Below are 27,083 nucleotides of genomic sequence, written 5' to 3' on the forward strand. Positions count from 1 at the left end.
CGGGAGCCTGTGGGCACAGCGGGAGAGGCCAGCAGCCCATCTTCCCTGCATGAACCTGGGAGAAGGTCACGTGGTTCCGAGAGGAGGGCCACCCTCGAGAAATGCCCCATCCAGAGGGACTTGGGTTTCGGAGAGAATACAACCCCAACTCAGCCGCAGTAGGCAATTTTATCCAGTCATGGAAGAAATAAGTTTGGTTGCGACAAGATTTGATATATAAACAATACAAAGCAGCGTCAAAAGCAAATTAAAGAGCGGGGAATGAGAAAAGAAAATGGGAGACTTCTAAATTCCTTTCCATGTTACAGATGTGTATTATAGATTTGGGGAATTGCTTCAGCCCCCGCCGATCTCTCCGCCTGAACCATTTTAGCCAATATATTCTATACAACTCAGCTCTTAGCACCCATATTTCTAGGTTTTCTAATTGCTTCCTACATTGCGTCCTGGCCCCCCTACTAAGCTAACCACAACTCTCTGCTCATCACGGATGCTCAAGATGACTCAATAATTAATGGGAGTCACGTGCCTCGGTTTCCCTATTTTGATCCTTAGAAGATTTTCCTCATCTTTGACACAAATTCAGTGAAAGAACCAAAAAGGTGGCAGGAACAGCAGCATAAACAGAGCCAGATCTCTACTGCCCTAAGGCCACGTCTCCGGGGCACGAAGCTGACCACTGGCCCAGCGGTCATCCCGGGGGGGTGTGATCAAATCTAGCAGTGGGTTTTGTGGCCGGGTCTCTACCTGGAGAGGCCTGTGCTGCACAGCTGAGTTGTTGGCTTTCCCGGGGTCCGCTAAAGAGCGTGACGCTTCCCGAATCTCACCTTGGAGAGATGGGCCCACACAGGGCAACACAGCAGTTTGTGAAGATATTCCCGTAGCTGTAGGGATTGTAATTTTCTTTGCCTCTTTTATTTGACCAAGATCCTTTAATCTGAAAGAAAAAGAGAGTCAATAACACCAGTGCCACAGTTTAGGTGAACTGGATGCAAGAAGCCCACAGAGAATATGCAAATCATCTTTACTCATTTCTTCACCAGGAGAAACTGAGGCACTTTCTCAGGGAAAACCGGCATTTATCCCAAACTTGGAAATATTCCCAAACAGCAGGTCAGATTAGCGAGAAAGTAACATTCTCTGCGGACAATAATCTCGTTTCTACTACATGGTTCCAGAAGGTCAGCTCACACAAGCCCATGGAGGTTTCCTTCAGACTCATAGTTGGCGATGCTCGCCCAACAGTAGTTAAATGAATGGTAGCCAAGAGTTAACATGGCTCCCCCGTCTGCCAGTTTACAGCCTGTCTGAATTTGGCCTCACAAAGTTGCCAAAATAATTTCACAGATTCGAATATCCACAGTTGCCAAATACAAGTAACTGTATTAATATTCTCTTAACTCACGTATCTCATCGAGCCTTTAAGGCAATCTGACTGAATCTGAGACATTTAATCGCTATACTGAAAGAGACTTCTGTCAGAATCTAAATATTCAGAGCAAAGAGGACCAGGCTGATGAGGAATATTTCCAACATTATGATTCCTGTTTTTATATCTCCTCTCTGGCCACACTAAGTATAGACAGGTAATCCTGGACAAAAAGTAAAACTCTGGGTCGGGGCAATCTCCCCCCAAAATGAAACGGAGGTGTTAAACGTGAGAGGTGGATTCGTGCGTTCACCCCGAGATGTCAGCTGGCCACGGTCTCTCTTCGGGGGACATGTGACAGGTTGCTCACAAAACTATTGAAAAGGAAGAGAAGATAATCTCCTCCCTCAGCGTTTGGAATTGGGTGTCACTTAGCCGACCTCAGTATCTGGCTGACGTGGTCAGAAAGTAAAATAAATCAAAGATTCCCAACTGGTGGGGCGCCTGGGTGGCACAGCGGTTAAGCGTCTGCCTTCGGCTCAGGGCGTGATCCCAGCGTTCTGGGATCAACGCCCACATCAGGCTCCTCCGCTGGGAGCCTGCTTCTTCCTCTCCCATCCCCCTGCTTGTGTTCTCTCTTTCGCTGGCTGTCTCTGTCAAATAAATAAAATCTTTAAAAAAATAAAAAATAAAAAATAAAAGAAATCCATTAAAAAAAAAAAAAAGATTCCCAACTGGGAATCATGGAGGCAGATGAATGAAGATATTTCCACACACACTCTTGGCTCTCAGAGGCTCACATCTGGAATGGGATGTGCAGAAGGCCTTGGTCCCCAAGCTCTTCTTTCCCCCTCAGCCTCTGGACACAGACCCCACACCCACCACCTGGGCCTGCCAGAACTTACGTCTTCATTCGTCGTCTGGTTGGAGCTGATCAGGTATGTGTGGAAACCCGAGAGGCCGACGATAGACCAGACGGAGAAGAAGCACACCACGGCCTCCAGCACAGTGGCCTGGAGTCAAGGAGCAGAACGGGGAAGGTGGGGAGAGCTCTCAGGGTGCCTGAGGAGCCAGGATGACGTGAGGTTTGGATGGGAAACACCCACAGACACTGCCTCAGGCCTTCGAGTCTGCCTCGCTTCACATCAGGGTCGTCCCTAGTCAGAGGGGGATCCTCCAGGGCCAGCACTGTGACCCCCTCTCCTCCAGCCTCACCTCCTTCATGCTCAGTGAACCATCAGTGGGCTCCCTGAACTGTCATATCAACAGGTGTCTCCCCCAGCTTGGCGTCGAGGGTGTGAGTGAACTATCGCACAACAACTGACAGTCGTGCATAGGGCCAGCCACCGGCACCTGTAAACCTGGGCAGGGCTTCTCTTCATGCCTCTCTCCCTGATGGTCCCTTTCCCCAGTGCTGGCTGCCCACCCCCCACCTATGGGCGGGCTTCTGAACCAGGCGGCCATTTCTCAGAGTGACGTTAGGGTGAGGGGTCTTTTTACTTAAGGGGATTTTTTTCCCAGCCCCTCAGCCCACCCTGACACATAAGGCTATTTTCAGTTAGTCGATGGGCAACTAGGAAACGTGGAGGCTCACCGGACATTGAGTGTTGGGGAGTCCAGAGTTCCACAAGAAGTGCTATAACCAGAGGAGAGAAAGTGTGGTATTCTTCCACAGATGAGATGAATCAACCCCGAGTATGGCAATTTGAAAGGACTAGAGAATTTTTCTGTTCCACAAATGCTTATAAAATTCTATTTACAAGATGTAGATGTTTTGCAGGGAAAAAAAATAATCCATCATAGGTCTGGGAGTTTAAATATCCACCCTGCATCCCTCATCGATAAGTTAGAGGCTAGAGAAAGCAAATCCCCAGGCTTTCTTAACGCTCCCAAGGATAGAAGCCATGGATCATGCTATAATACATGACCATTGATTTTTTTTCCAGGATTGGATAGAATTCATCTTTCAGCCAGAGACATGAATACAGTATTCAGTGCAATGTCATAACCTGCCACGTCATTATTAACAAATACCATCGTCCGGACCTGTGGGGTGGCATACAAAATAGGAGAAATGAATGGGCTCCTGTCTGTTGACTGACTCAACATCAGGATAAACCACTGGCTCTGCTCTTGGAGAAGTAGAAAAATGCTTTACTCTTCTAAGGTTTAAACTTCTAGAGACCGCAAGCACTCAGAAAAGCACTATCCTGAAATTAGATGGACATCTGAAGAGGAGAAGAATGTTCTTCTGCCAGCTAGCTCAGACGAAAACAGCCCGGAGCACCCAGAGTCTTACAGATGCCCACACGGGGTGCTCCCAGCGAGCCCTGTCCACTCCGCATGGAAGCAGGCAGGAGGCGGACAAAAGGGAGGAGTAGCTACATCTCTTGAGAAGAGGAAAACTAAGGCAGTATTTCGGAAAAGCAGGTAAGTACAGGTATGTAGGGAGGATCTGTGGGGATAAGAGAGAGATGCAGAGAAGAAGACCCCATCCCAGCACTGCCAACAGCCAGGGCACTCCCTTTCATTTGTCCCAGGGTTGTCCGGATGGGGCAAATGCTGATGAGGGGAGGCTCCAGGTGCACCTGGGGACACAAAGATGGCGGCTCATGTAGCAAAGATGGTCTCATTCTCAGCTGCCTTCGCACAGGTGACAGCTCACAGATGCCCCTCCTCTGACCATGCCCGCCCCCCTGCTGAGACAGACTGGGGAAGCAAACCACGTAGGGTTTGAAGGCAGCGGTGAAGTGGAGTCCAGGGAAAATGATGGAGGTAAGCCGTGGGAAGACTGAATCAAGGAAAAGTGGGTTGCAGAAAGGCAAGTGACACTGGCAATGAACTTGCACGGCTGGAAGGAAAAGACAAGAGCTAGGAAGGTCAGAGAGGAGGGGACACATGAAACGGAAACAAGAAATGGTCAGGGCAGAAAAGAGAATAAAGAATGAAAGCAAAAGCCTTATTTGCTGAATAATACATGAAGAGCCGAACTTCTGTCTCAGGAATACTTAGGTGTCGCCACAAGTTTACGATCCGGGTGGAACGATGGTGATGTCGGAAGATACACAAATGCTTACGCTGAACCGTCTAAAAACTGGCGTGTCAAAGTGGAGGAGGACTGCAGCAATTAAAGGGGCATTTGCAACACCACTTAAAACGCTCACCTCCAAGGAGGCACTGTTACCAGTGGGCATGGAACTTGAAAGGCTTATAGCTCCAAAAATAAACATGCAGTTTTCTGTATTAATATCTCATGAGCTTTAGAGATGTTTTATAAATAGCAGACTGCAGTTGCATGGTTAGCGCACGGCTGGGTCAAAATGACATGAATACAAGGCAGGATGCAAGACAAGGTCCCCTTGCGCTTGCCCCGCACGGCAGAGGCCCCCCACCACGTGTTGTAAGGAGCCATCATCATGATTCATAACAACTTAAGGCTGGTGTTTCTGGCTACGAGTCAGGTAGTACCCCGAAGGCTTCACGTAGATTAACTCACTTGATCCTCAGTGACCTGGTGAGAAGTGGGATTCCCAATTACCCAATAGGGAAACTGAGGCAGAGAGCAATTCAGTACTTTGCTTGAGAAATAGCAGGGCTAGGGATGGACCCCTGGAAGTGTGGCTGGGCCAGTAGAACAGAAAAGCCATGGGCTGGTTCCTTCCCTATTCCTGCTGAGGACCTGGTGGCTCTAGGCTGACAGCATCCTGCTGGGGAAGATGGGGACCCTCCTTGTCATGGATTTGTGATCCTATGGCAGCTTGAGTATACCACTCCCCTTCAGCTTCACTCTCAGGCAGGGGGACAAATATTTGAACACATCTTCTCATTGACTTGATAGCCAGATGTTGAAAATATCTATGGCATAATAAGATCAATATAAATTTCTCTTGGGCATCTGGGTGGCTCAGTCGGTTAAGCATCTGCCTTCAGCGTAGGTCGTGATTCCAGGGTCCTGGGATTGAGTCCTGTATAGGGCTCCCCGCTCAGCGGGGAGCCTGCTTCTCCCTCTTCCTCTGCTTCTCTCTCCATCTCTCATGAATAAATAAAATTTCTCTTAGATATATCAAAACCTATTTACTGAGATTTTTAAAAGGGGAAATGAGGGAAAAACATGCCAATTCCACTGAGAACCAACTGAATAAGAGTTGGATGTTTACTGCCTCAGAGATGGTTCCAAATTATAGCAGTTACCATGGCCAGCCTCTGTCTCCCTCCAGCCGCCAGTAAGACAGGGAGCCCGTTGCATGGCCGGGGGTGGGGGAGTGGCATTCCATTCCCTGTGGCTCCCAGCCTAGGATGCTGCACATGGAGGTACTCACTAGATGACCGTGGGCATGCAAAAGCCTGAAAAATGCTGATGGGCAGACACCCCTCCATTGAGTTTCTGCGCCATCCCGGGAGTGCCCGCTCAGTGCCCTTCTGTGCAGCCAGCCCTGCACTGAGGACAGGGGAGGTGGGGACGGATTCACTCCCTCCTCTAAGGGAGTACAAACCTGTTTGTGCAGGGGAAGTAAGAAAGGCAAGAATCCCATGCAGACATGTGGGCAGCGTGTTGGACAGCATGGTGAGGGCATCTCAGTCTTTGGAAAATCACAAATGGTGAGAGATCATGGAACCAAACATCTTTTAGCCTTTCTGGGCCCCCACTCTTTTCTCAGAAAAAAATGCACACACACTTTTTTTTCTTATAATTTCAGGAGTTTTGGAAACTCCCCTGATACCTCTCCATAGATACACATGGACCTCAAGTTAAGAGGTCCTGATTTATTATAATCCCTTAATTTTACAGGTAGGAAGCTGAGGCCCAGAGGGGCCAAGCCATTTATAAGAGCTCACACAGCAGTTCACGGTAGAACCGAACTAAGAACTTGGTTTCCAGACTTCTAGGACAGAAAGAACCCTTCCCAAGGCCCCATGTGATGACAGTGTCAAGGACAGGCTGTGACTTACGGCAGCAAGGCCACCTGTGATATGGAACCTTACCCATTAGTCCCACAGTCTTTGTCTCTCTCAGTACCTCACCAGCCATCTTTCCATTTTCCAGCAATCAGGCTGGGGATGGTATTTTTTTGCCAAGCGCCAAATCCAGGTAATAGCTTAAAAAGTCTGTATTTCATGTGCGTTTCCTCATTGACCCAAATCCCCTGGATTCCAGAATGGCCGGGGATGCCAAGTCCAGGCTCTGCCTCGGCCTTTCCTTCCTGAGCACTGAACTTACGAGGCTCTGGGCAGCACACGGTGTTGAGGGGCACTTCCCTGCGCAGCCAGAGCCCTCACGAAGTTTAATCTGCTTCAGGTCTCTGTCATGGGTTCTGATGTTTAAAATGTAAGAAATGAATGTGCTTAGTAATCTTCTTTTTTCCCTTAAAAATTACAATAAAATCGGCAGCGCTGCCTTACAGGAAGTTCTGATGGAAGAGCAGATAGCAGCGATACTTCCCCTTCTTTTGTGGCTTCAGTGTCTACGTCAGCATTTAATGCTGGTAGATATTTACGTTCAGGAATTTGTCGGCATATTTTCCTCATCCATTGGATGACCCTGTAATCCTTAGACAGAGATGGGAAAATACAGCTCGTGCCGCCATCGCTGTGTCTGGGGTGTGGGCCCTTCACGTCCCAGTGATTCGCGTGACAGACACTTTGGAAAGTCACAGAGACCCCTCAGTCTGGATCACGTGACTATCATCTTTCAGTCTCTGAAATCCTTCTGTCCTACATTCTTTAATACTGGGAAATAAAGGTGCACGTTCTCCCAAATTAATCTATGAAGTCACTGTAATTCCCATCAAAATTCCAACTGGAATTTTAAAAGAGGAAACAGACTCGAGTATTCATCAGGAAGAGAAAATGTGCAAGAACGGGTAAGAAAACTTGAAAAAAAAAATTGCAGTTTGGGGGATGGGAGGAGACTTTCGGTAAACCAAACGAGGTACAAACAGCACCAGGGCAGAGTCTGAGAGAGACCTGTGGGCATGTGGGGTACAGAAGGCACTTCAAATTAGTGGTGAAAGAATACACCGGTGGTTCTCAAAGTGTGGCCCGTGCCACCCTTAGGGTCCCTGAGATCCTTTCAGGGAAACCCCCAGGTCAGGACTATTTTCCTATCGATGCCAAAACATTATTTACCAGTCTCGATGCTATTCTCTACTTTGGGGGCTTCCTCTGGAGGCTACAGGACGCAAGACTCATGTCCTCACTCTCATCAGAATAGGATGAGTGTTGGTGCACTCTGTGTTTTAAAAATTTCTCAGCCATAGTTTTGAACGTGACCTCTAGAAATAAATATAACCTACGTAAACAAAAGCTCTTTGGGTCCTCAATAATTTTTAAGAGTTCAAAGGAGTCCTGAGACCAAAAAGTTTGAGAACGGCCAGAACAGAATAGTGAGCAGTACGGGGACACTTCACTAAACATTTGGGAAAAATATAGTGAGAACTTTAGCGCACGCTCACACACACACACACACACACACACACACACACACGATTAGAGTACAGAGAAATTACTTTGTCAAACTGAAGAAATAAAATCTAAAAGTATTAGAGGAAAATAAAGGAAATATTCCTACAATTTGGGGTATGGATATAAGGCACAAAATCTAGGAGTCATGCAGCATAAGATTTACAGACTGATTTCATTAAAAAGTTAAGCATTGTTTTCTTTGTATTGAAAAAGTAAAGTTAAAAGGGAAGTGACAGGTTGGGAGAAAAATATTGGCAAGAGATTCATTGAGAATAAAGAATACGTTAATAGGAAAAGAACAAACAACCTGGTTACAAAACGGACAGAGTATGGACTAGCACATCGTGGTAATGAAAAGAAAAAAGTGGACAAACAGGAAAATCAGCACCAGGTGGCCATTATCCAGAAAATGGAAATTAAAACAATGAATTTTTCCCCTCATCAAACTGGCAAAAGTCACAGCACTGATGACATCCAGTGTGGGTGAAGGTGTGGGGAAAGGGGAGGACGAATTGGTACAGTCTCTTCAGGGGACACTGTGGCCTGCCTCATTAACTTTCATCTCCGTGATTCCACGTTTAGTTATCAGTCCTGGAGAAACACTAACACCTGTGCACAAAGAGATACAGGCAAGATCGTCCACTGCCTCATTTTTTAAGCAGTAAAAAAAAATTAAGAAATCTAAATATGCATCAACGGAAGCATACACTATGGTTCATCTGCATTCCGAAATTCGATAAAGCAGTTGGGAAAAAATGAGGTAGTCCATATGCTGACATGGAAGGGAGCTCCAGGAAGTGTTTAAAAATCAAACCGTTGAGCAATGCAAAGAGTATGATCCTTTTTCGGTAGAAACTGTCCCTACAACAGTATACTATTGGTCTGTGTACGGACTCCCGGAAGACCATCTGGAAAGACCCACAAAAATCGATAAGGATGCCTACGAACGGTCAAGAGCGGCGCTCCTTTTTGAACTCTTATGTTTCTGACAATTCGAAATCTTTTACAATGAGAGGACGTTCGAGTAGTACTTGAGTGATTGGAGAAACCCAACACCATCTTCCCCCACTTTGTGACCTCCTGAGATGTAAGCTGATGCTTATTCTTCGAGAGACTCCCTCCGTCAGACCGGTCAGGGGCATTGGGAAGGCATCTCCACTCCCTGCGTGGAGCGAGGGGCTGGTGGCGAGGAAATCTGGACTCTAGTTCTGGGAACACTGCTGAACAGATACTGGGGTCATCTGACTCTTCGGCGCAGGCCCAGCTGTAAAGGACCTAAGGACACCCGTCCTACCTATTTTCCGGGGTCCCTCTGAGGATCCACAGATATTGGGACAGAAGGGTCGGTCCTGAAAGCTGAGTTTAGCAAAGGCCTGTGCTGCCTTCATTAATTTTGCAATGGGCAGTACGGTGTCCCTCCTTCCTGAGGCCACTGAGCCAACTCCAAGCCTTCTACCAGATTCCATTAAAACAGAACCATGCCCATTAGACCACTGGTGCCTTTCAGACAGCGTGCCTCAAAATAAATGCAAATTGGGGATAAAAAGGCTTTCTGTCAAAAGCCTCCACCCACGTAGAACCAATTACCATTTGATTTACCAACCACTGAAAACTCTTCTTCGTTTGTGAGCGCCAAACAATAAGTCATGATTAAAAATGACTATAATCCTTTTAATTGGCTATTAATGCCGTTTCATTGCAACGACTGTTGATCACAGGGCTTCCCCTCTCCGGCTCCTCCTCAAATGATGCCCCCCGCCCTGGGGTCCTGGCCCTGCGGGGTTCCACCTCGCACAACCTCGAAGCTGGTGAGCCCGAGGCATGGCCACGTGGCTCCCGGGGCACCGCGTGACGGGTCCCATTTCCCATGAGGTTGGAGCATCGTCACCACAGGCTCATGACATTTTCGTCTTTCCGTTATTTCATGCAAGGAATGAGAGAGGATCCGAAACTTACTCTAGCCTCACGTGGCGGTTCCCGGGGGTCAGCTCTCAGGTTCTGCTTGTAAACAGATTTCTAATAGAACTCATTTCTCCCGAAACCAGTGCTGGCTGTCTCCCTTTTCTGCTGTGCCCTCTTGCCCCTGGACACCCATAGCTGAACCCGCAGAAGTGGCTAAGACCCCCCCCCCGTCCCCTCCCGGCAATACTGATCTGATTGCCCACCTGCCAGCTGAGCTGTCCCCTCGTCACTCATTTCAATTTCAGGGGCCTTTCCCCTGCAAACATCTGCCTCCTTCCTTGTGTTCCCTGCTGCAAGATGAGTATTCCTTTTTTTTTTTTTTTAAAGATTTTATCAAATCATTTGAGAGAGAGAGGGCGAGAGCGCGCATAGAGGGAGAGGGAGAAGTGGACTCCCTGCTGAGCAGGGAGCCCGATGCAGGACTCAATCCCATGACCCTGAGACCATGACCAGAGCCAAAGGAGCCGCTCAACGGACTGAGCCACCCAGGTGCCCTGCAAGATGAGTGTTCTTAAGAACACACCAACAACAAAACCCAGCTCCGATGATGGCATTCACCTGCCAGAAACCTAAGCTGGTTCCCCAGCGTCCAGGGGAGGAAGGCGGTCCCACTCCTTTACTGCTATACAATGCTGTCGCGGCCCTTCCCTTCCTGGGAGCAGTCGCTCCTGACCACCCCCCCAACCGGGCTTAGGCTTAGCTATCGCAGCCCCCTCCTGCTACACGCACTGCATGTATGAGTCCTAAGTGCATCTGTGTGCTTATACCTCTAGGGCGGAGAGCCCACAGACTGGGAGCACCCCGAGCTGCTGGAACCAGCACCCTGCAAGCCTTGCTGAGCGAACGAATGAACACAAACCCAGCTCCAGCCCCACAGACGGCCTGCTCTGCCCTGACACACGCTACGGACCTTGCTCAGGCTCTTGGCCCTGCTTGGGACCTCTCCCCTCCATGTCCCGTTAGAACTTCCCTCATCCCTCCAAGCCCTGTGCAAATGCCACCTGCCAAAGCCTTTCCTGATTTCCCTGCATGATGCCCTTCTGGACCCCCACCTCAAGCTCTATGTGATGTTTGATGCCACTTAAGACTTATTCTTTTTAGAAATCAGAGTCATCCACCAGGTCTTGGCTTCAACAGATGCTCGGTGAGGAGAATGAATCACCCTGCCCACCCTCGCTGCTCTGCCCCCTTTGATAGAATGCGCTTCAAAGTTCTGGGCGGTGGATCCTTCTCCACTTTGTAACCCTGGCAGATTTTGCACATAGTGGGTGTCCAGTCAAATGATCTGGAAAGAAACAGATGCCAAGTGGACCTCCTCCACTGGAAGCTGCCTGGCCGTGGGGACAGAAGACGCCGTGCCATCCTTTGTGGAGAATACTCTCCTTTTGTTTCTCCCCAGAGAAGGCCAGGGGTTCAGAGCACCCAGCCACCACTGCCTCTGCTTCTCTGATGCCCAGATGAGAGGGAGGAAATGGCCCCAGGCCACAGTAGCAAGCACTGGGAGGTAGAGAGGGAGTTGGAGGGAAGGGGGTCCCGGGGCTCTGAGTCCAGAGTGGCATCGTGTCCTCCCTCACCATGGGGTCGGGCTGCAGTGCCAGCTGGGGAGGGGCCCTCTGCCTTCCACGTGCTCCTCCCCCTCCTCCTCCGCCCACCTCTGCCACACTCAAATGCGACACCATCCTGTCCACACTGGGGTGGATTCCTTTCTCCTGGGGTCCTGCTGTTGTCACGTGGGCCTGATGAAGAGCTTCAGGGTGTCGGTGTTTCCCTCATTCGTGTCAATATCTCTGATAAGGTGTCTTGGTTTGTTGTTAATTAGCCCTCTGTGTTTCTAATTTCTCTCATTTCATCAACGACAGGGCTCTTAGTTGGATCTTTTGCAGTAAATCCACTGAGAGAAAAACCTTCGCCTGTGCCCTGATCTCTCATCAGAACATTTTGATATCATGGTCAGGAGCTCAGACTGGAGGCCCCTGAGAAATTTTAAATTTGAGTTATTTTCTTGCCCGAGGACACTCGGTCGGGTCACGTGCAGAGGTCACATGGGACTCCGGTCCTGTGCTCAGGCAACTCCCCACAAAACTTCTTGTTTTATGCACTTGGTGCAGGACGGAGTCTGGTTCCGCACAGGCTGCAGGGCTGGAGGGGACGAGCCGGGGGCAGCAGGGCCAGCAGCCTGGGAACAGTTTCCATGAGTGTGAAATGTCACAGATCCGCCTCATCCGTCAGAAATCAAACACCTCCAGGGGCTCCCAAACTCCCAGGGCCTCAGCGACGGAAGGGAGCTTGGAGGTATGAACACGATCCGGTGCTGGAACCTCCAACCGCACCCGCAGGCACGATCAGTGTCGTTTGCACCATGCCCGTCCCTGTGACCTCATCGCCGGCCCCGGCCATGCTGTTCCAAGCCACACAGGTGTCCACAGGAAAGGGAGGAGCCAAAAATACTGAACAGGTATCCGAATGGGATCCAGCCTTACTTATCACACATATATTATCACTCATAACCAGAACTTAGTATTTTTTCCGAAACACATCACAACCTCATAGAACGTAAGGCATACTTTTTCTTCTAGAACACAAATTCATGACCCATGATCAGACCTCAACACTTCTTAATAGACTCACGTGATAGGAGGGATTCTTCTCCAAAGCAGGTATTTAAAACAGAGAAGACCCCATCAGCACAGAGCCTGGAGGTAAGTTGTACTGACTCGGGGGGTGTTCAGTGGCCCATAAAACAATTTATGTTCTTTGTAATTAAAAAACGCAGCACCTCACTTTTTACTAACGGTGAGTCTACTGCTTCCAGAAAGAGTAAAGAAGATGCAGGTGGGGACTGCTGCTCAGACGGCTCCTATCATCTCCCTGCCCGTTTCTTCCCCGCTGGGCTGCTGTGCCGTCACATTCCCCCGGAGTCCTGCTCTTGGTCCCGATTTTCTCTGGGAGAAAATCAGACAGTCTTTACGTCAGCTGTTGTAGCTGCTGTGGGATGTTCTGGCTTCACCTTTAGGTCACCTTTTTACAGTGGATCAAGAGATGCCACAAAACCTGACTTGAGGAGAGAATGCACACATATACACACGCACATCACACATGTGTTACACACGTGTACGTGTGGTGTGTGTATCTGTACACATAGATACTAACCCAGCAACTCTTGTCTCCCACCTTCTCTCTCCTAGGGTGACACAAAGGGCAGAAAAGGAAGGGAGGGCCGACAGAGACTCAGAAGTGAGCCGGACCACTACAGAGCTTCATGGATGGGTCTAGAAAGAAATCCTCTCAAATCCACCTGCACTTGAGTGCCTGATTCCAGGGTACCTCCTCCCCAAAGGCCTGTAGGGCCAACAGGACAGCGACCTCCCCAAAGATGTCCCAATTCTTGGCAGCTGTGAGTCCTTTACCTACACGGCAAAGGGAGTTGCAGACTGAAGGTCACGGACCTTGAGATGGGCAGATTATCCTGAATTCTCAGGTTGTGGCCGCTCTTCAAAAGCAGAGAGCCTTTCTGGCGGAGGTCAGAGAGATGGGCGGAAGAGAGGCAGGACAGCTTCAAAGTGTGGGAGGGACCTGACCCGCTGTTGCTCGCTCTGAAGAACAAGGAAGTCATGAATCAGAGAACGGAGCACAGAATGGGGCCTTCGTCCTATATCCCACGAACTCGGTCAACCACCTGAATGAGCCCAAGAGAGGATTCTCCCTGGAGTTCCCGGATGAGAGTCCAGGCTGGTGATACTTTGATTTCAGTGCTGTGGGACGCAGAGCAGAAATGAGCCAAGCTTGCTGGACTTCTGACCTATAGAACCGCCCAGCAATTAATTTATGTTGCTTGAAGCCTCCGAAACACAGCCAGGAGCCTGCTGGGGTCATGCGTTCACAGAGCGGGCGGTGGCCGTCACTGGCTCTGACTGGGCCAGGTGGTTGCCAAGCTCCTGAACATGGGGACAGGCCTGGGTGACACCCACAAAGGGAAAACCTCAGCACCTAGATATGGTGGGCCCAAACACCATCTGGAAGGCAGTGGAGGCGATTCTTGCATGTTTTCAAAATCTAGGCCATAGCGAAGACTCTTTACCTCTGCCTGAAAATGATATTTCGAGGGAAAGTAAGCTAAGATTTGCTCAGAACCTGGTAAGAACATTTCTCTCTCTCCTCTCCTTTCCACGCAAACCGTTTCTCCAGCAAAGTCAGCAGGCTGCTCTTTCTACCAGCATTTGTCTATTCCCCTTCCTGGGGAACACAATGCTCTTGATTAGACACACTACGAGCACAGCCGAAGCATGAGAATGAGAGACGTGTGCGCTCTGAAAGAAGGTTCTGGCAGAGACTGCCCGTTGCACATATTGCCACGAAAAGAAGCTTCTTTGAAATCACTCCTGGCATGCACGTAAACAATGTGTCAGTGCTGGCTGTTCTCACTTATATTCCATACAATTGACTTTGTCACCAGAACATGTCAAGTGCTGAATGGCTGACTCTTGCAGGTCAAAAACCTGAGACACAAAAGGGTTGAAAGAAATGACCTCAGACTTCCTAAGTAATTGTGAGGGTAGCAGGAATCCAGAACTCGCTACCTGGTCCTTCCTTGTGATATGGTAAGATCCGGGAGTCGGGAGGTCTGTAACAGATACCGTGACGACCTGTCGGCAACAAACCAACCACGCACAAGGACTGCATGCGCTCTGCTCCAGTGGGGACTGCTGTGCCCGAAGGTGGCACGGAGGTGAGCCACGGGGAGCAGGAGGGAGCCTGCAGTCCCCAGGGAATGGGGCCGCTAAGATCTCCCAGGTCTCAGGTCAAGCTTTCCCCTCCTCTCCCCATGGAGAGGAGTCCCTGTCACGGAGGCCCGTTCGTTGTCTAAAAAGCTCCACGGGCATCCTGCACAGGCACATGCTGTTAGGGAGTCACAGGTGCCAGGGAGAGAGGAGGGAGGTGGCTTAGGCTGCCATACTCTCGAGGCTTCAGAGAGCGTTCCAGCTGGCAGCCCAGACCTCAGTTCCGGTTCTAAGGTGCATTTATAAAACCTCACATGACCAGCCTGTTTTCATGATGTAACCAATTTCCTGAAAGACAGATGAGCCTTTTCTTCTGGGAAGAAAAGACAAGGCTTGACTGTGAGATATGCCAAAGAAACATGTCTTGAAAATAGAAGGGCACAGAGGAGATGATGGTGGAGGGTGTCACCACTGGCAGTACCAGGGAGAGGGACGAAGAATGATACTTCCCACGGGACCTGTTCTTAAAGCCATGGACATTGACAATTTCGTTCTCAGAACCACCTTTCCTTCTGGATAACTTCTAGCCAACTCTTGCCTCCCAGATCCTTCACAGAAGACAGGACATACCTGTAAAATGTATTCTTCAAGTCCCCTTTGTGTATCTTCCACATGTCCCTGTCCCCTTTTTAAGAGATTAGTTGACCATACAATCTGTACTGGTGACCAATATTCTGGGCTGTCTATAAGCACAAAGCACCAAATGGAGATATTTTCTAGAATGAAAATATATACAGGACCACATTTGTTTCCAAATGTCTTAATAACACCACACACACACACACACGCACACACACACGCTCCCAGGGACACGAGCTGGCTTATTTTAATAACTAAATGATATAAATGATATGTACATCTTAGTAAAGTCCTTCATTCATTGTTTAAGAATTCTCTACCACAAGATGAAGACTACTTTTGGGAGTAATGACCAGTTCAAGTCCAGTCTACTTGGTTATATGAAGAAGAAAGAGAGCCGGTTCCAGATGGAGCCAGGTCAGTGGGTCCAGTGGGCCAACCCTACACTAATGAATGTGAAACTAGGGGACAGGTGAGATGGGGAGTCCATTCAAGCACATCGTGGGTGAACATTTTTCTTTCAAGAAGTTCAAAATACTATGGCATGTGCCCATATGAAATGTTTGGCAGGATGGGGTTAATCTAAATGGCTTGAGATTGACCATCTTTAAGTCCATTCAAGACTGTGGAAAGGTGTTCTGTTCCTGGAAATAATACAGGTTATCCGGACTGCCTGAAGGCATGCCTAACAGCACTCCGGGAAGAAATCCAAGGATGGGGGTCAGAGAATTCCCATCTGGTGACCTCATAGCGAGAAGGCTACCCACAGAGGGGAATCTATAAATACTTTGCAGGGGGGCGCCTGGGTGGCACAGCGGTTAAGCGTCTGCCTTCGGCTCAGGGCGTGATCCCGGCGTTATGGGATCGAGCCCCACATCAGGCTCCTCCGCTCTGAGCCTGCTTCTTCCTCTCCCACTCCCCCTGCTTGTGTTCCCTCTCTCGCTGGCTGTCTCTATCTCTGTCAAATAAATAAATAAAATCTTTAAAAAAAAATACTTTGCAGGGTCCACCTGCTCATCAAATGAAGTCCATTGGACCTTGCCAGCCCTCCTTCTCCCCAAACCAACCTGAGTTTAACACAAATCAATGCCGATTTCTGGGGTGAACAAGAATTTACACTTGGCTTTCTAGCTGAAGAGCACTTCAATTTAAATATGGCTAAACGAGTCACATCCAGGTTCAAGCATTCAGACACTACTACTCATGCATGTGAACACGGAGTTTTTTGGATGGAGCGAAGGAGAAGACGATTTCTGAGAAGAAAAGCGAAGGCACAGAGGAAGAGGCAGGTTGAGTAGAAGGTCAGGCCAATACTTAACATTGTGGAAAACAGGGCAACCAGAAAGGATATCTTGCAGGACTGTCCTTAAGCGCGTTTAGGAATCCTGTCTGTTGTGAACCTGTGGGAATGAAATCAAAATTTAGGATTCAAACATTCACCTCCAAAGGAACAGCCTTCCTGCTGAAAGCTCCCTCATCTACATAAAAATAATAGGTGTCTAAAGATCAATTAAATAATTATATTTTGTTGTGCTACGGCTCCCAGTATGCTGATCGGGGATTGAGATTCCACTAAAGTTATTCAACAAGAAAATGGCAGATTCCTAATTAGACCCAACATCTGCAGGATATTTTTTCAATAAAAGCAGATGGATGTCTGCATACTTTCCCATAAATTATAGTTCTGATTACTCCTTTGTTTTCCTCATTTTAATAGGAAAACAGAATACTGTATGCTATTTTTTTCCTCTTCTCTTATGAAAGACTGTTTTTGCAAAGTTTGTTAACTGTTGACCTCGGACATCCTATAAACTGGGCTATGTACAAAAGACGTCTTTATCTGCGCGCAGAGTAAACTAACTCATAAAGTTGGAGTTTATTACTCACTACTTGAGGAGTGAATTGTTAGTGCAAAAAAAATTTCTTTAGGGGCTTAAGTAAAGTTGCATCTGACAAGAAGCGATTTTTCTTTTATGTGTTGACATCGTGGTTTCTAAACACAAAAGCCCATGCGGAGGAATGCCTGGTGCTTCCATCTTGGGGTGCTTCCTGCTGTGCTGCGTGAAGCTGTGTGTTTGGGGGACGTGATCGGGCTGGAGCAGCAGTGAGAGGGGCAGGGAGGATGGGCACGGCGTTCTGTGCGGCTGTGGCCACATGGGGCAGCTAGAGACAGGGTCCCGGATCCATCCGTGTAAGCGGGAACCGTGTCCGGCCATGGGAAGGCTAAGCGTGGGGCAGCTCCACAGCTGCCCTCAAGGTCCCATTCCCTCTGTGTTGTCTTCCCCACTGGCCACCACTGAGGCACAACGATGTGCCCAACGCCAGGATGCCAAAGGGTGGGAAAAGGAATAAGGAAAGCTAAAGGCTTTCTCTTCCGTCTCTGCTGGGTCAAGGGGGCAAAACCACCAAGTGGCCTGGGGCAGATCTCAGAGCAAACACACTCTTGAGGCAAAATGAGGACACTGAAAGAAATGACTTTTCTTTCCCTACTGAACCTAAACTGGTTCACTTTCCCGAACTTTCCTTTCTCAATAAGGAAGTACGGCTTTCAGATTCCTCAGAATCTTTGCTACAACAGGATTCCGCCCCGGCCCCCCTTCCTGTCATGGCCCCTCAGCCCCCGCCGAGCCTGTTACCTGGCAGGGAGAACTCAGGTGACAGTTCTCCAGCTGCTCTCAAACAGCGCTCTGCCTTGGCCAATGTTTTCAGAATCTTAGGGGATCATGGGAGCCATGTAAAGACCTGCCTTCCTGAAAGCATTGAGTGCTGAGCCAAGTCGGGGGTAGGTGGGGTTGTTTAAGGGGAGTTGTGGGGGTTGTAGAACAAGGGGAGAGGAAAATCCTTATTTGCTTTTGTTCAACATAGTCGGGTAACTTGCAAGCAGATAAATTCTGAACGCTGTTTTTGGTGGAAGATGGGATTAACAATATATAAGCATAAACTACAGCAAACTCGATTTTGCTGGATCTGGGGTGAGTACAATTTTAGGGGAGATAAAAGTGAAGCGTACATCACCCAACTGTGAGGACAGCAGCCAGCGTCACAGGGAGTGTGTGTGTGTGTGTGTGTGTGTGTGTGTGTGTGTGTGTGTTTCCAGAGCTCGTGTGTGGTGTGCGAGCGAAAACTGGCCCTTGATAATACACATAGGAAAACATTCTGAAGTTGCGAAAGATGATCTAAAAATGTCAAGTTTAAATACTATTTTTTAATGTCCTAAATGTCGTGCAGTCTCGGTGTTTATTTTTTCTCATTTCTGATTCTTTTGCCTATTAACACGCAGAGAGGACCCTGGCTGCATTTTTGCCATTTTCAACTCTGAAATTAGAGGGAAAAGGTGCCTTTGCAGGGGCCACGGGGAGTGTGGAAAGGGCCTCTAATGAATGGTCACCCTTTTCTGGGATTGCATGGAGTCCTGGCTCTCAAGCATAGATTCCAAGCTTACATCACATTGGCAGGAAGGGATTTTGGCCAAAAAGAATGGGACCTAAGTTCTAAAATGCCACGAAAATTTGGGAGATTCCACTTAATGTCCAACTTTGACCCATATATCTATGTGAAATTCTCCATACCGCCTCCGTGCCCCAGGACCCCCAGACCCCACCAAACGAGAGGCAGAGAGCAACTCCACACATCATCTGTGGTTTCAGCTGCTGCACGGGGAGAAAGTGAGGCCGTGTTCAGTGCTCGGGGCGGGGGCGGGGGGGGGGGGGAACACTGCAGAAGGGAGCTCTGCACTTGCTAATGGGCGGCTGTACTTCTGGAATGTAGACAAGAGACGCTGCTGGGCTTTAATGTTGCTAATGGCACTGGAATGGAAATTTAAAGGCTTAAGTTTATAGTTCAAAGCCAATTCACTTCCTTCTCATCATTCCCTGTTGTTGGAAAGTGGATAATCAAGAGACAAAAGAAATTCAAATTTATGACCTTCAGAATGGGAAATGAAAAATGTCATTTGCTTAGGCAAATACATATTAAAATCCTTAATATCCAAATCTCATTTTTAATAAAGTTGCTTCCTTCATATGCCAGGGATTTACTAATGATAATTGAAAATCTTTTCAATTGTATATCTTTAGTGTGTGTGTGTGTGTGTGTGTGTGTGTGTGTGTGTAAGGAAACCCCGTCTTTATCCCCAGACATTGTTTTCTAGGGATGGTGACTATTCTTATATAAGCCAGTATCATGTTAAAAGCAAAACAAAACTACTGTTCGATGGTTATCATTGCAGCATGTTATCCTTCGTGCAAAATGTGGGAATGATTCTTCTAGGGGATCCCTTAGTCAAAGAGAAATTGAGGTCACTGAGGTTGGAAGAGGGGCAAGTGTATTAAGGAAAAAGTCTGTAAGTGAACGAGAGCCTGCTCTGGGGCGATCTGGCAGCTGTGGCTGGAAGGATGAGGAATGGGGAGTAGAAGGAACAAGGGGGGAGGGCAGGGAGAAGGGCAGAGAAGGAGGACAGGGAGGGGGGGAGGGGAGGGAGGGAGGACAGCAAGGGAGGAAGGGGAGGGAGGGAGAACATTGAGGGAAGAAGGGGAGTACACGAAGGGGGCAGGCTGGAAGTCAGGAGAGGAACAGGAAGAGGGAAAAGAGAAGAAAGAGAAAGCCCGAAATGATCAAAATATTAACTCAAAATTAAATCAGAAAACCAAAGGCAGGCAAATGGTTACATACGTAATCTGATTTCGCCAGCATACTTACGAAGAATGACGTGGGTGATAACGAATGCAAATATAAAGACTGTCAGAAAAGACAGAGATAAAATAAACATATAAAAAAATCTGTAGTTTCTTTTCCCCACACAGTTGCCTACCCAGGGACAGTGGTGGTCAAACCGTTCTGAAACGAGAGGCAGACAAAAAAACATGGAAATCGGTTAATAACATGTCTTTTTACTTGAGGGAGCCCCTCCCTACTCCCCAGTACTCTGACAACACAGGTGCCCCTTGAACAGTGCGGGGGCTAGAGGTGACCTCTGCACAGCTGACAACCCCACCTCTTTGACCCCCCAGAATCATAGCTACTGACAGCCTTCTGTTGCCTGGAAGCCTCGCCGGTCACATATGCAGCCGATGAACACACATTTTACACATTACATGTATTATAGACTGTACTCTTGCAATAAAGTAAGCCAGCACAGAGAAAATGTTATGAAGAAAATCATAAGGAAAAGAAAAGACGTTCACAGCACGGCGCTGTGTTTACAGACTACCCACGTATCAGCGGCCCTGCGTAATCCGAGCCTGTGTTGTTCAAGGGTCAACTGTACCACAAAATCACATCCCACCGCGTATTTCCAAATGCACCACTCAGAGAAATGCTTAACATGAAGACGTTTCAAGAAAGAATCATTCTTTCCACAGAACTTAGCTGTTTTGAAAAAACCAGGAACACACCTTCATCTCAAACAGCAACTTAAATTCTCATTACAATGAGAAAGGTAAAACTTCCCTTCTTTTGTAAAAGAAGCCTCTGAGATTCACAGAACACTCTTCCCTCTTGCTTGTGCGTGTGTGTGTGCGTACAGGTGTGTCAGTAGGTCACGGGGGTGCCGGGGGTCCCTTGTTCTCCCATCCCATAACAACTGCTTCCCAAGGAATGTCTCCACTATTTCACTAGTTGTAGGAAAATTGATATTTTAAACATCAAGGTGTGATCGTCACGTCCAATGTAACACACCGGATCTCTTAGTCCACAAGTCTCAGCTAAGTTACCGGTAAAACAAAGATGCCTTTATAGAACTGTTGTGGGGTTAAATCACGTCTGGGAGAGCACTTTTGAAGTAGACAGTGTTCTGTAGTTTGTCAAGAGAAGTCACATACCTTAACACCTCTGGCCTTGAGCCATTTTTAGGGGAAAATGATGTTGCCCTCTTTTCTAGAGAAGCAAACTGAGTCCTAGAGAGAGGGGAGACTGCTCGTGGGGGGCCACGCAGCTCAGAAGCAGTGGAGCCAGAAGCTGAGGCCAGGTCTCCCCCTGCCTACAGGCGCTGGCACCCCACAGATGCCCCAGGGCTGCCACTGGGCACTCTTACACTGTTTCCCCCGAAGCCTGTGGACAAACCCACATCTTCTCACCGTGGGAATTCCACACAAAGTCTGTGATGCCGTTGTGATTTGTCCCTCCCCTTGCAAGTCATAGCCAAGTGCTTCTCTTTTCTCTACTGCTCAGCTGATGTTCCTTCCAGAAGGACTATGCAGAGTGTCCTACTAACACACTCACCCTGACCAGACCGCTTGCCGTCGTGGGGCCAAAAACACTGGGGGTGGGGGAGACGACTTAGCTTTTTACTCAGGGTCTTTCCTAAGCTTACCTTCTACCCAGTGTTCATATTTTAAATACCTATATGCTTTAAAAACACACAGAGAGGCATGGGAGGTGTGCCCACGTAAGTAAACCAGTCCAATGCCAGGCAAGACAGTGTGTCCTTTCTTTCTGGTCACCTGTCATAATTCACTTATCTCCTATTATATGTCTCCTGCAAGCTTGCTTCTTGAAAAGGGCACGAGGGACACCTTGGGAAAGTGGTGGCATAGGAACTGTAAGATCCATCCCAGCCCGCAAGCGGCATTAAGGAGAAACAGTCAGTGTGAACAGAGGATCTGAAGAGAGATTTCAGAGCTCACTGGCCTGTAGGAGGCTGACACCTGGGGGAAGGGATCCCTGGTGGTGGCCCCCGTCCTGTTAACACGTGCTGCCGAGCCCACACAGCTGGAAGAGTTAACACCTGTGTCAAAACCACCTCATTTCTCCCAAGTCACTGGTCTACACAGGCTGTATGTGGAGACATCTACACAAAGAAGGGCAAAAAGAGAAAAAAAAAGTCTGAACCAACTAGATTTTCCCAAGACTTTGAGTCTGTCATTTTGAGAAGCCTCTTCTTCTTGATCCATGAATATTGAACATGGGAATGGGAAGCGGAGGCCGGGGGCAAAGGACATGTTAGGTAGGAACTTCTGATTCCAGCGGTGACAGCCCATCTCCACATCCCAAATGTGTCGTGGACTGAGCCTCTTCCTCAAGTGAAAGCCGCTTATCAGCAGAGGACACCAGGGCTTGGGAGGTGTAACTAACACTGTGGACACCCTAGACCGTGGCTGGGGGGCAGGTGGTTGTTTTGTTTTCAGCTTAGAAAGTTTCAGCTAAGCTGTGACACTGGTCTTCCTGAGGGAGCCAGGGCAGCTGGGGAAGGCGAGGAGCATGAGACCCCTGCTCATGGCGTCTGGGAGGCTTCCTGCGAAACCAGTGACGTCTCAGGGATGGCGTGAATGCCTGGCTCTCCGGCAGGCTTGAGCCGGAACCAGTTTCCTTTTGGAAACTTGTCTTACCACTGAAAACTTTGTAGGCTAACAAAGATCCCACTGAAATGTAGGCTCCCCAAGAAATTCTTTTGTTGAATGTTCTTCACGTCCTTCTTTGTGTTCATTGAACCTGTGGTGGTAAATGAGCCTAAAGGTCTCGGGGGGCATCTCTGTCTATTGGCGGCCTCAGCCAGTGCCCTCCTCCCATCCCCTTCCTCCGTTTCCCTCTCTGCCTGACTTCTGGCGGTAGGCCGCACCCGGGTCTCAGCCTGGCTTCTTCTCCTCTCCATGGATTCTCTACCACTGGGAAGTCTCTCTTCATCCCAACGTTCAACCGCCAACCACACACTGGTGATCCAAAATGGCCGTGTGCCGCCTTCAACAGGTCCTGTCAGCTCTACCCCCCCTTTTCTCCAAAATCATTCATTTTTTATTTGTGTGTGCCAGCGCTACTCTAAGTCTTTAATAAATATTTGTCAAATGACTAAGTAAACCCTCATACTACCCATAGGACATCCGCGCCAGCAAGCGTGTTGGCCAACGTCACTCAGTGAGCGTGCAGCAAGGCTGGGACGAAGCCCACTCCAACTGCCTCCGGGGCCCCTGGCCTTCACCGAGTCCTTTCCATGCACCCAGCGCCGTGTCAAGTGCTAGGAAGGAAAACCACAATGACAACAACAGCACTTCATGGCTTCAAGGTGTGAAGCCGTGGCTTCGTGGCTCTGTGGCTTATCTTACCTGATGTGAGGCCTTCTTTTCAGACTCCAACTATCCCACAGACTCAAGGAATGACCTCCTCACAGAGAAAACCTAATTTAGCATCAAACTTGGTCTGTTCTCGCTCACCAGTGTTGGCAAGCGTCCAACATCCTCCTTTACGGGTCAAGGATAAAAGCAGGACAAGGGGGCTCAGCCCGTCCTGCACGGCTCTGCTCCGAGCACGTGTCCCTCGCCCGCAGGGGAGGAAGCTCGGGGGGGCGCCCGGGGGGGCTCTGAACGGGGACGCTTCTGTTGCTCTGTTTCTGGGGAGAAGAGTAGACAAGCGTTGGGCCCTGGCGGAGCTGGGACAAGACGAAGGGGCCACAGCTGCAGACGACGTGCTCCCGGGGACCTGAGCGAAGCAGGCATTGCTGGGAGAGGGAACATCTGGGGCAGGAAACGGGGACCCAGCAGCCGGCAAAGGTAGCTGCGTGCGACCACATCTGAGACATTTCGAACCACTATTATTAGAGGTCAGTTTGTGTATCTCCTGTGGGGAAAAATTAATCGGAGTGTCCTATGTCCTGGGGGTAGGGGCGGGAGGCGTGGTGGGAGAGTCTTTTAAAAAAAACACTTTGGAGTTGCTGCCACATCCCTGGATTCTGAAGTTTGGACCCTGCCAGAAGGGAGTGGTCTCCATGCTGCTACGTTTCTGGAGAGTTCCTTTAAAAAGCACCAGGTGCTATTCACTGGCTGCTGCGGATCTGTGCTCAGCCTTGCTGCACACGGGAACTGAGCACACGGGAACAGGGAGGGGGATGGCACACAGGGGCAGGGCGGGGTGCCCCTGGAAGGTTCTCTAAAATCACTGAAGATCCGAGTAGCTGGCTGGGGCGCCCTGACCGCAGTCCTGTTAGCACCACGCTGCCCTGTAATGGTCGTGGATTCGTTCTCCCCTCCTTCCCCAGGTGAGCTTGCGGTGAGAAGCCATTTCTAGGCACCTGAATAGCCTGGCAGACACTCAACACACATGAACCAAGCCAAGGAAGAGACACCTTTAATCGCTTCTGGTAGGTTTCCGAGTGATCACTGGTTGCCAGGTGCAGACATCGAAAATGCTGGTGAAAGAGAAGATTTCAGGCAAGCCAACCCGAGGAAAGGCAGGGGTCCATGAAATTTGAATGTGCTCAGGGAAGGCTGAGGGGTGGCAGCTGTTGGCCAGAGGCCAACTGGACAGTTAGTGTGAGTCAGCTCGTGGCGAGAAGTGAACTCTGGCCTCTCCCACTGACAGGGGGATGCAGGGATGCTTTTATTAAAACCTCCAGAGGACGCCACTGGGAGACCCAGATGCTTTGGGGGGGATGCAAGCCAACTTCAAAAAGTCACCTGCCCTGAGATCCTAAGTGGGGTAAGAAGATCCTATTAAAAATGGCCAGTGGGCACATACTTTAGAAAAAGGAATTACGGTCTTATTTTGTTAGCCCAAAACTCAAAATAATAATGAATACGGTATTACTGATGATGACTAAAGGCACCATTCGCCAGCTGCCTGTTACATCATTATGCGTTATTATGATTATTTCGTCATTTGTCATTTATCCCCGACAAGAGCCCCAGGGCAGGTGCTATGCGAACACTTCACAGACGAGGGAGGGGTCGTCAAGAGAGACGTGACACTGGCCATCAGGAGCCACAGGTTCTCAGCGGAGACCGTGCCTATCCCCTGACAGAAGATTAGGGGAGGAATGGAAAGTGAAACAGACCCGAAATACCAGGAAAACAGGAGCAGTATTAACACTGTGCAAGGACAGAACAATCCACTGAAATATGAAGGGAAGAATATTTGCAAAAGTTGTATTTGAAGGCTGCCAGAGAAAGGAATACAATTTTGAAATGTTAAGAAGTCAAAATCTCCTACAAGTCGGGCTCTCAGAGAGGCCCTCAAGAGGGGGATCCAAAGAGAGAGAAAGATCATACCCTCAACCCAGGCAGCAGGGGTGCAGAAAACTGCATTTTCCAGACAGTGGTCCTGGGCTCTGTGTGGGCTGCATCTCAGCTTGGTCAGGAGAAGGGAAATAATAATCCCAATGTCCTTCTCCAAGAGTGTCTTGAGAATCAAGTGAAAAGAGATGTAAATATGCAACTGAAATCTAAAACTCCTAATTTAAATGTTACCTCTAAATTAAGTTAAATGTTTTTAAATGTATGAAATAGGAAGTCATTTTTTCTTTAAACCTAGGGCTTTTTTTTTTTTACTTCCCAAATTAGAAAAATCTTGCCCTATGAGGTATCTTCTGTTTGTTTTTGTTTTTGTTTTAGAATGATGAATGATAGAGTGGTACATACTGTTACCTGGCCTTTATGGTTCCCACGCAATGCTTAGACACTACGTAATTCATGCTGTTCTAAATCACTGGTAAGACCCAAGTTAAAATAGCTTTGCTGCTGTGCTCAAGGATTGCTTCGGCTTCTGGAAAGCAGCCTGGCATGCTCATTCTACCTCTTCCTCCTTCTCTCACTTTTATCCACTTTTATCTTGGTGAGTCCTTGCCAGGAACTGTGCTAAGTACTTCACATGAATGGTGTCATTTACTTCTCAGGCAGCCTGGTAAGGCTGATGCTATTATGCCCATTTTACAGATAAGAGTGCAGATGGAGAAGTTGGCACTGGAATCCAGGTGTTAATCTGAACCCTTAACCACCACCTGTTCCTGCCTCCTGTGCTGGTCCCTGTGCCAAGTAGGCCTGCGGGCCCGGCCCCTCCCTCCTGAAGCAGAGTATGTGGGCACCTGCAATCCCAGGCAGATCACAGGAATGGGAACAAGAATGGAACGTTGCCACCCCAGGACTGGCACTTGTGTTGGTAAGCACTGTGGCTCTCTTCTGGCTCAGGGCATCTGCCCTCTGCAGCATGCAGAAAAGGCCTAGTTCAAGTCTGGGGACGCCTACCCTCAATCAGGAAGCACTCCAATGTATGAAATGATGATGTCACTCTCACAAGATCAACATCAGAAGTGGGAACTCCTTAAGAGACATATGGGTTTGACAAATCTATTGAGACTACGGGGCTTGGGGATTCTTTGAGGGCAAAGGGATGTATCAGGGAAGGTTTTCTTCCCCCTCCCAATACTTCGTAGTTCCTTATCTGAAAGAGTTCTATCCATAATATCATATTAGCTAATTCTATGGCGTTAAAGTATTCGTACGTCACTTCTACGTGGGGACTCAATTTCTTCGCATGTAAGAAGTTGAATTCAATAAGCCCCAAGGCCCCTTTGAGCTGTAAAATAAAATGCTGTGTTTTATTAGCACCTGTATGGACTTTTTTCCAGTCTTGTGCCCTTGCCAATGTCCTATGAATTAAGATTCCACAGTTTTTAGCTCCATTTGTTAAAAAACTAAAACTTTCCATGTAAAACTGACCAGTAAATGTAGAGGTGCTGTAACCTTTACAATGCAATTTAACATCACCTTGCGCAGTGGAGTCAAAGAGTCCCCCACCACGGTCTCTTCTGCACCCACCCCCCCCCCCGGCTTCGCCATTACCTGGCACAGCGCCGAGTCTCTTTGGGCATCAAGGGAGGGGGCCTGACAACAGACAAGTAAGGTCCCTTCAGTTCCCCAAATGGCAAACTGTACACATCTCTATTTCCTTAAATTGTCTCAGTTCAACTTCTGTTTGTAAGGCTGGTTTCCAATGCTGGGGGAGTTTTCCACTTCTAGAAGGAGGGAAAGCATGCAGGGGAGAAGCAAGGCTTTGGGAGCGGCTGTGCCGTGAGGGAGACCTGCTGGCGAGACACAAAGATGACAACGAAACTTGCGAAGAGGGGGGAAAAAAAGATCTTTCCGGAGAAGCAAAGAGAAATAGTTGCCCCCCAAAATGGGGGAGAAGTCAGGGAAAGACTTAGTTGGTAATATAAATAGTTTTTGAAAGGA

At 48.6% G+C, this 27,083-nt stretch overlaps 1 protein-coding gene across 2 annotated transcripts in view; it reads right to left on the reverse strand.

Moving 5' to 3' along the window:
• The window catches only part of ZDHHC14 (zinc finger DHHC-type palmitoyltransferase 14), a 262,897-nt gene that overhangs the window by 23,372 nt on the left and 212,442 nt on the right, over positions 1 to 27,083 (reverse strand). For both annotated transcript variants that reach the window (XM_057310924.1, XM_057310923.1), the window contains exons 4-7: positions 19,849 to 19,986; positions 16,507 to 16,550; positions 2,275 to 2,382; positions 828 to 937 (exon numbers count right to left, since the gene is read on the reverse strand). In XM_057310924.1, coding sequence (XP_057166907.1) covers positions 828 to 937; positions 2,275 to 2,382; positions 16,507 to 16,550; positions 19,849 to 19,986 — 400 coding nt within the window. The remainder of the gene's footprint in view (positions 1 to 827; positions 938 to 2,274; positions 2,383 to 16,506; positions 16,551 to 19,848; positions 19,987 to 27,083) is intronic.

This window comes from Ursus arctos, unplaced genomic scaffold (assembly GCF_023065955.2).
Source record: "Ursus arctos isolate Adak ecotype North America unplaced genomic scaffold, UrsArc2.0 scaffold_13, whole genome shotgun sequence".
Classification (NCBI taxonomy): Eukaryota; Metazoa; Chordata; class Mammalia; order Carnivora; family Ursidae; genus Ursus; species Ursus arctos.